Below are 17745 nucleotides of genomic sequence, written 5' to 3'. Positions count from 1 at the left end.
TTACCGGCGCAGCTAAAGTGAGGTGGGACCGTCTCTTCCCCTGAAGTTGCCGCATTGATCCGAGACTGAGGTGCGGCTCCAATTTTGAACTGTGCGCGCAGGTAGTTTGACCCCTCCGGCAGCCCGTTCAACGGTCTGAGGACTCGTGAACTGAAGCCGCCTTCGGAGACCCCGCCTGCGTTGACAGAAGCGCACCGACTCCTCCGGCCGCAGTAGTATTAGACCGGCTGGCCGCGGAGTGTAATTGCTGTAGTCATTGTATGTCTTTATCTTCCAGATACACACGCAATATGCTTAAGTGCAACTAAAGGATTATCACGAGTATCTTGTGCCCAGAGAGCCCGAACCCGTGAACACTTCAAAAACTGTAAGAGCGCGCATTCCGCATTAAATGGCAATCTAAATGTGTTTACCCTGAAAGTGATTAATTGGTGGCAGCGATACCAGTATGACCCTGAGATATTTATGTGAAACGATCGGTATCTAACTTGCTATGCAACTGTGATGTTTTGCTGATATTTATTCCAGTCATTGCTGATATTTATTCCAAATGTATTGAATCCTGATATTTATCCAGAATATTTATTTATTAGAGTCCAACCATTTATTCCTACGCAACCAGTACACAGCTAATCAAACCCATGTAAGAAAGGTGAATGTGATTAACTAATTGAACTTCTTCCAACCCAGAGAACTTTTACATAAACGAAACGTATTTATCTATAACAGTGGTGTGGTGTCCTTCTTTTTATGTGGTGTGCAGGGAGTTATTATTTGGTCATAGCCGGCTTAACACAACAGCCTTCTACCGCCTTGTCACTCGATCCAAGCTACCCCCCTTTGTGCTGGGCTTGCCCATCGCAGGTCCAACATAAAATTGGTGGCAGCGGTTGGGATTACGAGCCGTGCTGTTGTGAACCTCATAATAATTCAGTGTGCATCACAGGTACACACCCGGAGTATTCTCCCAGCGGCCTTCTAATTCTGTGATTTTGTTTTTTTTAAATTCTTTCCTGGAGGTGGGTGGAGGTGATCCTCAGAGTAAGTTCCTATCTTCATAACCTACTTCGGGGTGGTGGTCCACACTTTCAACTGACAAAAATGGAATTCAAAATGTCAGAGCTGGAGACCTATACTGTGGTACAGCTCAGGGAGTTCTGTCAGGAAAGGGGAGTGTTCGTTAGGCGAGGAGCCAAGAGAGAGGAGCTCCGTACTAGTCTGCGAGCCTGGGTGGAAGCACACACGGAGGGAACGGTAGAGGAGGAGGAATCAGACAGGGAAACTGTCATGGAGATGATTACAGAATGTCCCCTGGGGGTGGGTGCGATGTCTATCAGCCCCAAGGTAGCCTCACGGGAGGGCAGTAGTGTGTCATCAAGAGGGTTATCAGAAACCGAGTTAGCCGACAGGAGAGAGGAAAGACAGTTAAGGTGGGAGTTGGCCAAGCTGGAGATGGAAGGGAGGAGGATGGAACATGAGTTCAAGTTACGAGAACTCGACCTCAAAACCATTAACAATACTCCGGGGGGTGTCGAGTCCAAGGAAATTGCCAGGGAGCCCAGGCCCCATTTACCAAAGGACGTAGTCGCCAGTTATTCCGCTGGGGACGACATAGCCAAGTGGCTGGCAGCCTATGAGGTCTCCTTAAGAGCCCATGGGATCCATGAGAAGCACTGGGGTGGTGGATTATACCGGTACATGCCTCCGACAGGAAGGGATGCCCTATTGGCCCTAGACCGGGAGGAACAGGTAGACTACCCCGCCATGAAGGTGGCGCTCATTAGGAAGTTTGGGTTGACCCCGGAGAAATACCGGCAAAGGTTTAGGGGTAGCCACAAGCTGAGCTCACAAAATTGGGTTGACTTCCTGGATTTTGCCAAGAAAGCCCTGGAAGGGTGGGTCCAAGGTAGTGAGGTGGAGGACTATCAAGGGTTGTATGACTTAATCCTCAAGGAGCATCTACTCGAGAAATGCCTTCCCGAGCTGAGGCAACACCTGGTAGACAGCAAACTTACTTGCCCCCGTAAGCTTGCTGAGGAGGCGGACATTTGGGCAAGTACCCGAGTGTCCACGAAGGGGACTGGAGGAGATTCTCAGAAGTCCGGACAGGGCGCTCCCCTAAGGAAAGAGGGGGGAGATAACAAGAAACAGGAGTTCTCCAAAGGCCCCCAAAATAACTTTAAGGGGAAAAACACCTTTTCCAACTCTAAGGCTAACCCGCAGAAGAACCCTAACCCTGGCCAGAGTCAGCAGCCAAGGGTTGTCCATTGCTTTGAGTGCGGTGGTATTGGACATTACAAAGGAGACCCGAAATGCCCAAAGAGACCACCCCCTCCCGCTGGAGGAAAGGCCCCGGGAGTCGCTTGTGTAGCGCTCGGGGAGGAGATGCCCTTAAGTGAGGGAAGGGAGTGGGCGGGAGTCACCTTAGTGTCCCTGGGTGATCGGGAGATGGTTCCAAAGATCCAGGTGCCCTCGAATACTACCAAGTATGGGCAGTGGGTCACCATCAATGGCCATAGAGGGGAAGCTCTGAGAGATACAGGAGCCAGTACGACTATGGTAAGGAGTCATCTGGTGTCCTCGGAGCAGGTGGTTCCGGGCGTACTTCATCCAGCCGCACTGGCTGACGGCAGAATGGGCCACTATCCTGTGGCCGAGGTTCCCTTTGAGTGGGGAGGGGTTGCAGGTCCACTTCGAGTCGCTGTAAGCCCCGCCGTGCCAGTCGATTGTTTGCTGGGCAATGATATGGAGCACAATGCTTGGAAGGAGGTGGAATACCGGACTCATTCGGAGATGCTGGGTACACCTGATAGGGCCTGTGTGAGTACCAGGTCGGCGACTGCTCGGGAGGAGAAGTCGCAGGGGTCGGAGTCTGGAACAATGGCCCACCCCGTAGCTGCTGATGAGGGAGCATGCCGAGGACAGGAGGAGCCTGCCTCGACGTCCGTGCCCCATGAGACGGATAGGCCACCTACGGAGGTGGACCCGGAGTCCACGGAGGAGGACATGGTTCCGTTGGAGAACTTACCTATCCCCGCTGATTGGCGAGTGGAGGGAGGTCCGTCCAGGGAGGAACTGAGCAGGGGACAAAGGGAATGTCCCACCCTCAAGGGTCTGAGGCAACAGGCTGAAGCCCAAGCAGAGGGTAACGAGTCTGGGAACTATTGTATTTACTGGGAGGATGGCCTCCTCTACAGTGAACCCAGGGCGCCAGTGCACGGATTGTCACGGGCCCTGGTAGTCCCACAGTGTTACCGAGCCTTCCTGTTAGAGTTGGCTCATGAGATTCCCTTGGCAGGACACTTGGGTCAGGACAAGACCTTTGCCAGGCTTGTCCCCCACTTTTATTGGCCTCGAATGAGGGTGGCGTCCGACGCATATTGTCGGTCGTGTGTGTCATGCCAAGCCAGTGGGAAAACAGGGACGAAGCTGAAGGCTCCCCTGGAACCACTTCCCGTCGTTGGCACCCCCTTTGAAAGGGTGGGCATCGACATTGCTGGGCCCTTAGATCCACCGACAACATCCGGTCACAGGTTTATCCTGGTACTGGTGGATCATGCCACAAGGTATCCAGAGGCAATTCCTCTGAGAACCATCACTGCACCGGTGGTGGCAAAGGCCCTGATGGGGATCTTTACCCGAGTGGGTTTCCCCAAGGAAGTTGTGACTGATAGGGGGACCAACTTCATGTCAGCATACATGCGGGCAATGTGGAAGGAGTGTGGAGTGACCTGCCGGTTCACCACTCCTTATCACCCACAGGCCAATGGCCTTGTGGAAAGGTTCAACAAGACGTTGAAGGGTATGATCAGAAGTCTACCCGAAAGCCTGCGGAGGAAATGGGACGTCCTCCTACCCTGCTTACTTTTTTCCTACAGGGAAGTGCCACAGAAGGGAGTGGGCTTTAGCCCCTTCGAGCTTCTGTATGGGCACCCTGTACGTGGACCTCTCAGCCTGGTGAGGGACTCATGGGAAAAGTCTCCCCGGAAAGTTCCCCAGGACGTGGTGAGCTATATGCTGGCCTTCCGGAGCCAAATGGCTAAGTTGTGGAAGCAAGCTTCTGACAACTTGGAAGCCAGCTAGGCAGTGATGAAAGCGTGGTATGACCACAACGCTCACCCAGTGGAGCTGGAGCCTGGACAGAAGGTGTGGGTGATGGAACCGGGAGAGCTAAGCGCTCTTCAGGACCGTTGGACAGGCCCATATGAGGTATTGGAAAAGATGGGCAAGTCTACCTACCTGGTGGACGTCAAGACCCCACGGCATCCACGTCGGGTGCTGCATGCCAATCGCCTCAAGCCCCACTATGAGAGGCCCGAAGTCATGTTGATCCTGGTGACTGATGGATCGGAGGAAGAGGACACTGAGCCTCTCCCCGACCTGTTGGCGTCTCAAGAAAAGGATGGGTCATTGGAGGGAGTGAAACTCTCACCATCGCTAACTCCGAAGCAGCAGGAGGAATGCCGCCAGGTCCTGGGGTCATTCTCTCCTCTGTTCTCCCTTGTCCCGGGTAAGACCCATCTGTGTGTTCATGACGTGGACACCGGCGACAGCCCACCTGTGAAGTCTAAGTCTTACCGGCTGTCGGACAAGGTGAAGGCCAGCATCCGAAGTGAAGTAGCTAAGATGCTGGAGCTCGGAGTTATTGAACCTTGAAATAGCCCTTGGTCTAGCCCGGTGGTTTTAGTTCCTAAAGCTGCACCACCTGGCACCACGCCAGAATTGCGATTCTGCGTGGATTATCGAGGACTTAATTCGGTCACGAAGACCGATGCTCATCCGATCCCTCGGGCAGATGAACTAATTGACCGGTTGGGAGCTGCCCAATATCTGAGTACCATTGACCTCACAGCAGGGTACTGGCAGATTCCTATGACTGGTGGAGCGAGGGAAAGGTCAGCCTTCTCCACACCTGATGGACACTACCAGTTCTGTGTGATGCCCTTTGGGCTCAAGAACGCTCCTGCAACCTTCCAGCGGCTGGTGAACATGATCCTCACTGGGAAGGAATCCTTCTCTGCTGCTTACCTTGACGACATTGCTGTCTTCAGTAGCAGTTGGGAGGATCACTTGCAGCACCTGCAAGACGTTCTCCAGGCCCTGGAACAAGCTGGTCTGACGATCAAGGCCAGCAAGTGTCAGATTGGGCAGGGGTCGGTGGTGTACTTAGGTCACTTGGTGGGCCGGGGAACGGTGCAACCCCTTCAGGCAAAGATTGAGGCAATCGTGGCCTGGGAACCCCCCCCAAGACCCAGACTGAGGTCCGAGCCTTCCTGGGCCTCACAGGTTACTACAGACGGTTCGTGAAGGGGTATGGTACTATCGTGGCTCCCCTTACTGAACTCACGGCCAAGAAGCAACCCAGGAGAGTCATCTGGACCGAGGCTTGCCAACGAGCCTTCGACACTCTGAAACAGGCATTGTGCAACGCTCCAGTTTTGAAGGCTCCAGACTTCTCGAAGGAATTCATTGTCCAGACAGACGCATCCGACATTGGCATTGGGGCGGTGCTATCGCAACTCAATGAAGAGGGTCTGGATCAGCCAGTGATCTTCCTGTCACAGAGACTACTTCCCCGGGAACAGAGATGGAGTACCATTGAGCGGGAAGCCTTTGCGGTGGTCTGGGCACTGAAGAAGCTGTGACCATACCTGTTTGGTTCGCACTTCCTGGTTCAGACAGACCACCGACCCCTTCGTTGGCTCATGCAGATGAAGGGGGAAAACCCAAAACTGTTGAGGTGGTCTATCTCCCTACAGGGAATGGACTTTCGGGTGGAACATCGGCCCGGAGATGACCACGCCAATGCAGACGGTCTCTCCAGGTATTTCCGCCTTAGTGTTGAGGACTCCCAAGGGGTTGGGTAGCTCTCCCCACTTTCAGCTGGGGGGGGACGCGTGTTAGACCTGTCTGCTTCTGAGAGTCCCCTCACACGATGATTTATTTTGTTCCCCCGTGCCTCCTAAAATTTGTCGCTTTTTATTTGTCTACCAGGACCTTTTTGTGTGTTGTCTCATGGGGTTAGATGCTCCTTGACGCTCAGTTGCTCACCAAGTTCCTGGCACCTATGTACAAGGCGCCTGACGGAACCGGTGGCATTATACACTGAGGTTGTCAACCCTAAAATGGTGGACACCATTGTCCCCTATGAGAGTGACTCCCATTGGAGTCCTTCTGACCTCTGACCCTTTGGAGGTTTTGGCGCACTTTGTGTAACCTGCAAACCTGACAGGAATCCCCTCAGAAGTTACAAGTACACAAAATGGCTGCCTTAGGAAGCCCAGTATGGTGGCTCCGAATGACCAAAAAGACACCTTGGAAGGGCCATGTCATTTAAACAGCCAGGGAAGGTTCTAGAACCTTCTGGCTCGTACTGGCACCCCAGGGCACTGGCTATAAAAGGCCCATTCCCTGGCGGCCATGATGAGAAAAAGTGGAGAAGAGAAGAAACATAGAAGAGGACTTGACACCAGATTGACACCTGCCCTGTTCCCCCCCCTGAGGCAGCTGATAGCGCAGGCAGAAGTACAGCCGAGGTTGTTGGCGTGGACCCTGACTGGCGTTCCAGTCAGAAGCGCGAGCAGTGACCTCTCGCCTTCAGCGCCTGGCCAGCGAGTGCCCAATTGCCCCTCAGAGACTTTGGCCATAGTTAGAGCCTCCCCGCCTCCCCCAGTGGTGAGATCGCGACTGCGACCCTTGACAGGGCCCCTTCAACTTAAGTGCCTCCTGGCGGGCGTTCGGACGTCTCCGAACCCACCGCCGTCGAAGCGCTGATCGTGGACAGAAGGTGAGGTGCTGCGCTGGGGCGGGGAAAGGCTGGCCTTCATTTGGGCGAGAGTACCGTCTCTGCCCTGCCCGAGTGACTTGGGGACTGTTGTTGTGGGCAGGAGCCCCCCCCCCCCGTGAGTGAGATCGGAGGGAGGATCGCGGAGCCCCTGGGACCCCCCTTCGCCCTTGGGAGAAGGGCCATACCGACTGGAGCGCTTACCGGCGCAGCTAAAGTGAGGTGGGACCGTCTCTTCCCCTGAAGTTGCCGCATTGTTCCGGGACTGAGGTGCGGCTCCAATTTTGAACTGTGCGCGCAGGTAGTTTGACCCCTCCGGCAGCCCGTTCAACGGTCTGAGGACTCGTGAACTGAAGCCGCCTTCGGAGACCCCGCCTGCGTTGACAGAAGCGCACAGACTCCTCCGGCCGCAGTAGTATTAAACCGGCTGGCCGCGGAGTGTAATTGCCGTAGTCATTGTATGTCTTTATCTTCCAGATACACGCGCAATATGCTTAAGTGCAACTAAAGGATTATCACGAGTATCTTGTGCCCAGAGAGCCCGAACCCGTGAACACTTCAAAAACTGTAAGAGCGCGCATTCCGCATTAAATGGCAATCTAAATGTGTTTACCCTGAAAGTGATTAATTGGTGGCAGCGATACCAGTATGACCCTGAGATATTTATGTGAAACGATCGGTATCTAACTTGCTATGCAACTGTGATGTTTTGCTGATATTTATTCCAGTCATTGCTGATATTTATTCCAAATGTATTGAATCCTGATATTTATCCAGAATATTTATTTATTAGAGTCCAACCATTTATTCCTACGCAACCAGTACACAGCTAATCAAACCCATGTAAGAAAGGTGAATGTGATTAATTAATTGAACTTCTTCCAACCCAGAGAACTTTTACATAAACGAAACGTATTTATCTATAACAGTGGTGTGGTGTCCTTCTTTTTATGTGGTGTGCAGGGAGTTATTATTTGGTCATAGCCGGCTTAACACAACAGCCTTCTACCGCCTTGTCACTCGAGCCAAGCTACCCCCCTTTGTGCTGGGCTTGCCCATCGCAGGTCCAACAGTCTCCCAAAGGGCAGTCAAGTCCTCCGTGATGTCTCGCACGTATATTAACAGGTCGTCAGCGTACAAAGAGACACTGTGCACGTACAAAGAGACACTGTGCACGGTGCCTGCTATAGGAATGCCCCAGTGTACTCCCTCCTGACGAAACCGTATGGCTAGGGGTTCGACTGCCAGGGCAAAAAGTAAGGGGGACAGTGGACATCCCTGTCGCGTGCCCCTCTGGATCGCGAACTCCGCCGAGATGTAGCGGCCCAGGCGCACCCGTGAGGTCAGTTTAGTATACAAAAGTTGTGTATATGCGAGGAGAGGGGGGCCAATGTCCGCTCGCTGCAGGACCACGAAAAGATACTGCCATGTGAGGGAATCAAATGCCTTCTCAAGATCTAGGATGAGACAGGCCGACCGGGGGTAAATCCCCTTCACCTGATCTTGGATGTGGAAAATGCGGCGTATGTTCTGGGATGTGGCCTCAGCCCCATATTTAATATGCAAACTATTTTTACCATAGGAAAAACTCATTACGTGGTAGGATTATGTTACTTACCTGTAAGTATTTGTTCATGGCATGCAGTGCTGTAGATTTACATACTCTGCATACTTTAGCCATCTAGTGTTGGGTCCTTGATGTGTGCAAGTTGTTTTTCTTCAAAGAAGTCTTTCGAGTCATGAGTTTGAGTGACTCCTCCTGCTGTTGATAATGTGCATGGGCATCGATTCCATTGTTAGATTATTTTCCCTCAGGCTGTGAGAATGGAGTGTAAAGTAAGCGCAAGTAAAGAGATGTCCATGCATATGAAAAAGGTAAAAGAAAAATTGCAATGGCCACAGGTGTCCGGGGAGGAGGGTTGGAGTATGTGAATTTACAGCACTACAAGCCAAAAACAGCTGCTTACAGGGTAAGTAACATAATCCGTTCAAGGCATGTGTGGCTGTAGATACACCTGATTTGCACAGACTGTAAAGCAGTGCTCCTCAAAAGCAGTGGCTAACTTGTGGGTGTTGCAGTTGTTTGAAAGAGTACATAGCACTGCCTGACCTACATTAGCTTGTTGGAGTGTTTAGTGAAGCTGTGCGGTATAGACCATGTAGCTACTTTGCATATGTCAGCTATTGGGATGTTGCCTAAGAAAGCCACAGAAGTCCCTATATTTTGAGTAGATCGTGCCCTAGGGAGTGTAGGTATAGTTATCTTGGCTTTAACGTAACCTGTTTGAATGCACTTGACTATCCATCTGCCAAGGCCTAATCTGGATATAGGTTTTCTTTTATGAGCAGGCAAAAAAGCAACCGCTGCTTCATCTTTCGAAAAGTGTTAGTTCTACCAATGTAGTACACAAGCGCTCTTTTGACATCCAAGGTATCGAGAGCCGTTTCCACAAATGAGTCTGGTTGATGGGAAAAAAACTGGAAACTTGATTGATTGAGTTGAAAGTAGGAGACAACCTTCGGCAGGCATTTGGGGTTGGTGAGAAGAACCACCAGTCGAGTGCCTTGGGATCTGGGTGCCCGATTTCTCCATGGTTCTGAATGAGAAGGTCTGGCCTGATGGTAAACTTCTCATGGGGAACTACTGAGAGGTCTAGAAGCATTGTGAAGCAGGGCTGGCTGGCCCATGTGGGAGCCATTAGTATGAGTGAGAGAGTTATTTGCCTGAGTGCAGAAATGGAAGGAGAGAGGGAGAGGTGGAAAAGCGTAGGCAAAAGTCCCTGACCAATTCATCCATAGAGTACTGCCCTTGAATAGTGGGTGTGTGAATATGGTGGCGAAGTCTGGGTATTTGGTGTTGCAAACAGATCTATTTAAGGGAACCCTCACCTGTGGGAGTAAGGGAAGAGAACCTATGGGTGGAGTTCCCACTCATGGACTTGTTGCCACATCCAGGTTTGTCTGGTGATGGAAGGTGTCATGCTAACGGATTAATGAAGAGCCCCGTGCCAAATGGTCTGAGATAGGTGTGATAACTGAAGAGAATGTGTCCACCCCTATTTTGTAAGATATTACATGGCTGTCATATTAGGACTGATCAGACTAGGACAACCTTGCTGATCAGGGGAGGAAGGAATGCTTTCAATGCTAGGTGACCACCTTAAAGCTCTACGTAGCTGATGTGGAGATTCTGGAGTTTGGTGTCCCAAAGACCCCATGCTGTGAGATCCCGCAAGTGTGCACCCCAGCCTGTGATCGATGCGTCCGTTGTCAGAGTGATGAGTGGAACATGGTTGAGGAAAGGCCGCCCTTGTAATAGGTTATTGGTGTTCCACCACTGCAGATAGTGAAGAGTGCAGTGGTCTATCAACACTAGATCTTCTAATTGACCCTGAGTCCGAGATCACTGTTGCGTTCCTGTAAGGGATGCATGTGTAGTCGTGCATTTGGTATTATTGCAATCATACCTACGAACTGCATGACTGTTCTCACTGTAAGCTGTTGATTGGTCTGGAAATATGGTATCAACATCTGGAAATTTTGGATTTGCACAATATTGGGATAGGCTAATCCTACTTCTGTGTTTAGAATAGCTCCTAGAACAGGTTGAAGGTGAGATTTGGTGACACATGGTGAAACCTAAGCGATGGAGCAGATCTATGGTGACTTGAGTATGTTGCTGGCATTGATGATGAGTGCTGGACTTGATAAGCCAATCACCCAGAAATGGGAATATGTGGAAGTATTGTATGTGTAGATAGGCTGCTACAACTGCTAGGCACTGGGTGAATACCCGAGGTGCAATAGTCACCCCGAAAGGGAGGACTTTAAACTGATGTTTGCCGGCTATCACAAAGCTTAGGTATTTGCAATGTGCAGGACGCATTGGTATGTAAAAATATGCATCCTTCAGGTATAGTGCTGCCATAAAGTCGCCTTGTTGGAGAAGTGGGATCACGTTTTAGAGAGTGACCATATGGTAGTGATCTGACAGGATGTACTGGTGTAGGGGCCTGAGGTCTAAAATTGGCTGTAAAGATTTATTCTTTTTGAGGATTGGAAATTATAGGGAGTACCCCTGAACCTTGATGATGTAGTGGGACGAGTTCTATAGCTCCTTTAGAAAGAAGAGCTTGAACTTCCTGTTTGAGCAGTGTTTGATGTTCAAGTGATAGCCTTTGGATGCAAGGTGGAATGTTGGGAGGTGTGGTAATGAGCTCCAGACAATAACCATGTTGGATAATGTCCAACATCCACTGGTCTGATGTAACTTATTGCTATGTGGGTAGAAAATCCTGTAAACAGCCTGACAGGTGTTATATAGTCAGGGGGAGGAGAGGGAAGTCATTGTTTGGCAGAGGGTGTGCCTCTACCCTTGGCACTGTTGCCACTGTACGAGCCCCTGAAGTAAACTCTTGGAGAGGAGTGTTAACTTTGATTACAGAGTTAAGTGGCGGAGGTGTCCGAAGAGGTGGTTTTGGAACATCCACAATAGTTGGAGCGGCAAAAGCAGCCACGGGGAGTAGGTGTTTGAAGGGCCCGCATTGCTTTTGTCGTCTCAGTGTCTTTAATTGTCTCTAAGGTTTTGTCAACTTGGGAACCAAAGAGATGTTCTTTGTCAAAAGGTATATTAAGGAGATTCTGCTGCACCTCTGGTTTAAAACCAGAAATAGGAAACCATGTGTGGTGTTGAAGCAAGATGCTGGTATTGATGCCTTTGACTACAGTGTCAGCAGTGTTTAGGGCACAGAATATGGAGGTATTGGATATTAGCTTGCCTTCTGAGACAAGTTCTTGATCTCGCTTTCTATGCTCTTCTGGGAAATATTGGAGCAGGTCCTCTAACTTATTCCAGTGTGCGCGGTCATAGCGAGCAAGCAAGCCCATTGAGGTGGCAATACACCAATGATTTGCAGATTGTGCCGCAACCCTTTCCCCCGCCACATCAATGTGCTTGCTGTCTTTGTCAGGCAGCAGGGCATCTCTGCAAGCTTGTGAATTAAACCGCTTGCGAGCAGTGGTAATCACTAGCGAGTCCGGTGGTAAAAGGCCCTTAATGCATATAGAGTCAGATGGGGAGGTCTTATATTTTTTATCTACTCTGGGTGTTACAACCCTAGCTCTAATAGGGTCTTTAAACATTTCCTCAGTGTGTATTAGCATGCCTTTTAGCATTGGTAGATACTGAGTAGCCCAATGGGTGGTTGTATGATAGAGGCATGCGCTCCTTTACCACACATGCCTTTACCACACAATTTTGTGGTAAAGATATGACTGGTAAAAGGATATGTGTGGTAAAGTTCACACCCAAGTCCCCACCCCCTGAGCCCAAAGAACTACCCGACCCCCCCCCACCCAAGCCCTAAAAATTTATTCCGACCCATCCAAGCCCTAAAAACTACCCCAACCTTCCCCCCCCGAGCTCTAAAAAGTATCCCAACACCCTCAAGCCCTAAAACCTACCCAACCCCCCCCCTTAGCCCTAAAAAGCCCTAAAAACTTCCCCAATCCCCCAGCCCTGAAAACACCACCCCCCGGCCCTAGAAACTACCCCCAAACCAGGGACCAGCCCCACTTACCTCACTGCATCCCCTCCCGAGCTTTCTTGTTCCTGGGCCCAACGATTCCAGCATCTACACCGCGCATATGCCTTTACCACGGATATGGGTGGTTAAGGCAAGTGTGGTTGCACTTGCAGAGAAATGGCATACATGGCTTAGCCCGTGTTGTAAAGGCTGTTTCACCTATGGGTAGATGGAAGGGTCTCAAAGAGAAAATCCTCTTCTACAGGTCCCTTGTGGAGATGTACATCGCGAAAAGCAGCAGCTCTTCTGATTAACTCCCGATATGCTATACAGTCGTCAGCAGGGAAGGGACGGGTGATATAGAAGTGTGGGTCCGTGTCCACTGGAAGGTTAATATCGTAGGAGTCCCAGGGTTGGGGTTGTGGTGGTGTCCCACCTATATCATACTGTGGAGACCCTGAGGTGAGAGGTCTAGTTAGTTTCCAACAGACTGTGGTGGAGAAGGTGAGTCTGGTGATGGAAGTTGTGGCGGGGTGGAGGTGGTGAGGGTGGTGAAGGAGGCAAAGGGATAGTGACTTTTGTCTAGGATCAAGCTTTTCCTGGAGTTTATGAAGAATGGGCTCCACTGGCTCACCAGAATCGGATTTGGAAGCTGGCTTTGAAGCTTTTGGATTTGATCCAGGTTTTAGTTTCAGCGCCGAAGTTCCACTCGGTGTTGAAGCGGTGGACACAGATGGTCAACTCAGTATCGATGGTCGGCTCAGCACCGAGGTGGTTGTCGCCGAAGGCTTCAGCTTTGGTTGGTGTTTCAGCACCAAGTTGGGGGGGTGGGGCATCTGAACTAGTTGCTTGGTACCGACCATGGCCAGAAGGCAGTGGTGGACCGAGGGCCTCTTGATCAAGGGGGGCCGAGTGTCTCCTGGAGTGCTCAACACGGTGCAGAGGGCCAGGGGGTACCATACTCACGGACTGTTGAGCTAGTGTGAGTTCCTCCATCTCTACGTCGACCTCTATGTCAGAGCCGGAACTTCCCTCAACGGAACACCTCTGCTTATGCAACCGATGGCTGAGGGTGTGCTTCGTGTTCTTGGACATCTTCATAGCCGGCGATACCTGGAGTGTCCTCGAGACCGGATGTAAGTCAGTCCAGAGACATTTTGCATGGCAGCAAGGGCCGTAACGGAAGGGCGTCTGTTCCATCCCCAGCATTCTCTGGAGAACCTGACGGGGAGTAAAGAAAAGGTGCCGAAGGGCGAGGCCCTGTAGGGGTCACAGGGGTCACAGTCTAAGAGCATCGATTCAACGAGCGATGAAGTTATACCTCGATACGCAGGATAAGAAATGCAATCTAAACAATATTGCACAAACCAAAAAGAGCTCCCTAACACTGCCTCGAACCAGAGCGCAGGCACTGACATCCGAACCCGACCGTGGAAAGAAAACAGTCAAGTTTGAGTCAATGCCCATGCATTATCACCAGGAGAAGGAGTCACTTGAACTTGTGACTCAGAAGACTTCTTTGAAGAAAAACAACTTGCACACATCTGGACCCAACACTAAATAGCATGGGTATGCAAAGCATATGTATCTTCTACAGCCACACATGCCTCAAACATATTGTTCCTTATTTGCCCTACACACCTCCCCTTTACTCAAAACTAAGACACACTGGGAAAAAGACCTTATTCACCCTCTTAGTGGTAAGCACTGGGATATCTTAAGAAAGTCTTTCATAATGCCAGGCTTCAACAAATTCAATATTTTGTATTCCACAGGGCCTGCATGTCCCTTCAGGTGTTCAAATAGCTTCGACATAATAGAACAGAGAGCTGCCCTTGATGCCTTACCGACAAAGCAGATTTCTATCACATGATGTGGTCCTGCTATATAATAACATAGTTTAGGTAGGAGGTACAGGGCTCCTTAAAGATAGTAACTGGGAGGGACAGTTATACTACTCCCAAAGCCTGTCTCAGAGGCCTTGACCCTCTCCCTCAGCAATATGAGGCTGAAGAAAAATTTGCGTTTATTTTAGTGATATTTGTGAAGCGTGCTATTACTATGCACCGGAAGTCTGCCTCGGTCCCACAAGTTCCACAATAGGCAGAAGCAGCCAGAGAGTACAGAACCAGTGAATGCATAGCATTGCATTAAGAAGCCCAGGTTCAAATTGATAGAGAATGAGATGAGTTATGTGAGACTCTAGGGCAAGCCAGAAAGGATGACACTAGAAGTAGACCCCCCCCTCCGCCACCCAGAAGACCTAGGTTAGATTCACCATATTCCTGAACTTATAAAACTGATGCTCCATTGTAGGTCCCAAACAAGATACATTCTGAGTAATTCCATTGCATGGCTCTCATAAACAAGTCTACTCCACCTGCGCCCCACTTCATCCTCGTTCCTTCTGAACACTTAGCTGCACCCAGCGATCCAAGCAGAGCCACATCGAAAATTGACCATTGATTCATGGTATCATAGGGGATTGCTACACGCTCAAACTCAAGTCCATGGCAACCTGTTTCTTTTACTTTTGAATTTTGTTGACCTGTTTTATTACTCCTGAATTCTTATGTCAATATAAACATGGCATAGCCTAGGATTTATTAAGCATATATAGGCTACTTTCACTTGGTCATGTGAAAATCTCTGCATTTAAACAGATCATTTTATGGGTACACATTGAGACAGAAAACATAGCCTGTTGAGAAGTATCACTCGCACTATTTTTTCCAGAGATATGTCAAAATATGTAATCCTGTACCGTTAATCTTATATGAAGCCTGTAGCTTACAAATGAATGGCAATAAAAACATTTAAATTTTTTTTCACCTTTTTAGTCTGGAGAAAGTGACCGTTCATCCCTAAGTGTGCAGGAAGCAGAAATTGAGAGGCCTAAAAAACGGTTGATGGAACCAGATCAATGCCACTGATAAATTCACTTTATTAAGACCATACCGATTGTTACATAAAAAGCTGAAACGTTTGCAGACCTAAATGAGGGAGTCATCGATGAGGAAGCAGTCAACAGAGTATTTGACAAAGGCTTGGTTTCAGTCAACGGGTTTGGCAACGACCAAGCTGGAGTAATTGCAGATGGTGCCGTCATCAGGGAGTACTGTGTTTGACAAGAGTATCATGAAAGTGGATACAGCTGGTGGGGTTCTCACCAATGAGGTTTGGCCTCGGTGCAGGAGTTCAATGGTAATGTTGTCAAATAGGGACCTTGTTAATTAAGTCCTCAGTAACCAGGCTGAAAAGACTGACGATGTTACCACTGAGGACATAACTAACAAACATTCAAAAGGCAGCAGCGATTAAGAACTTTGAAGGGAGTCGGAATGCCAATTGCTTCGCTCTAGGTGAGAGTGGGTCCTAAGATGATGCTAGGGTCAGCAGAGCCACTAACTCTCCCTTATATTAGTTACCAGGATCTACGCATATGAAGCCTTTCTGAGAAGGACGATAAAAGAAGAAGGGTTTGCCATTTAAACCCTCACCAGAGGATTGCGCCTACGTAAGCACATATAATAATCCGCACTCTGTCCCTTAGCCACTTACCAATGAATAATTGGAAAATTATACATTTGAGGGACACTGAGTGCATGAAGACACTGGATATCCTGAATTTGGTTTAATGAGAGATGTATGTATGTGTCAGCCATGGTTATGGTGACTTTCTCCTTGTCCTAAAAGCCCACCTCTTGAAAAAATCTCAGATGAGAGTGGTACCCCGCTTGTTTTGCTGCTGGGCTGGACTTACTGCAGTAATCAATCTTTATAGATGAGAAAACTCTGATAATACGGGAAGAGAGCATTGCTGTAAAACAGATTCTCCTTTGCTCGATGTGGAGTAAAGTACCTGAATTATCTCTCCAGCTTACAGAAAACTTAGGTCAATGAGATGAATGGGCTACATACATTTCTGCATTAATGTACACATTATAAAGAATGCTACATTAACGTTTTTCCAAGGGTTCCCGACTGAAGACGACAATAACTCAAGAATGTGAATATATGAAAGATCTAATGCTGGATAAATTATTTCTGAAAATTTAGTACTGTTGCAACAACCTGTAGCAAGCCTCAGACGAGTGGATACAAACCAACACACTATGCAAAAAGTACTTATGTTAGGCTTGATAGCAAAGGCAATATTTAATGTACATGCTAAGAATGAACTTGCTATCAAAAAGTCAACAAAAAAGTTTTTGGGCTGAGTTGAAGGGCAGAAGAATAAGTAGGAGGTTGCTCAGAATACACAAAGAGATTTAAAGCTTCTGTGACATGGCAGGAATGTTTGCTTCTGAGAGTGTAGTGTTCCCTGGTATCGGCGGATCATCTGCCAATCAAATGAACTTCTACTAAGTAATGCTGGGTAAATTTAACCTTCACATGAGTATGGTTATTTCCAACCTGTTACATTGACCTTCTATAGCAATCATTGAGAACACTCATCACACCTAATCATTAATGAAGTGTGATGAGAGTAAAGGCTACAGATGTAACTTTTGAACTAGAATAACACAATTTATACCTGCATTACAGAAAGCAGAAACACAGTGGAAAGTGAATGGTGCCAGTTGAAATAATGCATTTAACAAAAGAAAACTTACAAATCTAAAAGTGGCAGAAAACATTTCACATCAAAGGAAGTCAAATAAGAAACTTCGACAAGCTATGAAGCATATTTATTTAAGCATTTTAAAAGGAAATAAAATGCATCTAGCAGAATATCTCAAGCAGTGTTTGTTACACTGATTATAAATACCTGCCGCTCCAGACTCTTGACTGTAACTAATTGATGAAGAGCGAATGGTTCTCAAGCGCAAGCTCTGTGCCCTCTCTTGCCGGGCAGCATCGCAGGTCTGGTTGGGATGCCAGATCTGTTTACAATGGTAACAGAACTCCGTTCCACAGCCATCACGTCCACAGGTGAGTTTTGGACAACTAGCACAGCCAAAGGCTATCACAGCATATCTAGATAAAAAGGCGCAAGGTAGAATGTGTATTAAAACAAATTAAGATAATTTAACATCTAAACTCTTTATCAAGCACCCCTTTTTAGAAAATTACAATCATATTTCTGAAGGTCATTCAAAAATAAAACACTGGCATGCAAATCCAAAATTGTTATTTATACAGGGGTGTGGAATTCCATTAGCCCGACTCCCAGGACATATTGTTTAGGGTCAAGGACAACAAGTTTTCATGTTTATTTTTTTGTTGGAAAAAGTAAACCCAACCCCCTTGCAGCACAAACCCTCTGGCTGCCAGTTTACAGTACCACATTATGGATCAGAGAAGGACACTGTCTGCAGTAGTGGTAGTATTTCTGTCCATATGTTAATGCGGTTTGAACTTGTATTTATGGTTCATTAAAGCAAAGTAGGGTGAGCACTATAAGGAAATGCAAGATCAGACTACGCTGCTGAC

At 48.6% G+C, this 17745-nt stretch overlaps 1 protein-coding gene across 4 annotated transcripts in view; it reads right to left on the bottom strand.

Annotated features, from left to right (window-relative positions):
- Window positions 1-17745, bottom strand: part of RNF19A (ring finger protein 19A, RBR E3 ubiquitin protein ligase) — a 498540-nt gene that overhangs the window by 273598 nt on the left and 207197 nt on the right. For all 4 annotated transcript variants that reach the window (XM_085605173.1, XM_085605174.1, XM_085605172.1 and 1 more), the window contains one exon: window positions 17081-17289. In XM_085605173.1, the coding sequence (XP_085461299.1) occupies window positions 17081-17289 (209 nt within the window). The remainder of the gene's footprint in view (window positions 1-17080; window positions 17290-17745) is intronic.

Source organism: Triturus cristatus, chromosome 5_1, assembly GCF_964204655.1.
Source record: "Triturus cristatus chromosome 5_1, aTriCri1.1, whole genome shotgun sequence".
Classification (NCBI taxonomy): domain Eukaryota; kingdom Metazoa; phylum Chordata; class Amphibia; order Caudata; family Salamandridae; genus Triturus; species Triturus cristatus.
Note: the sequence above shows the minus strand (reverse complement) of the source record. Positions and strands in the feature narration are given on the sequence as shown.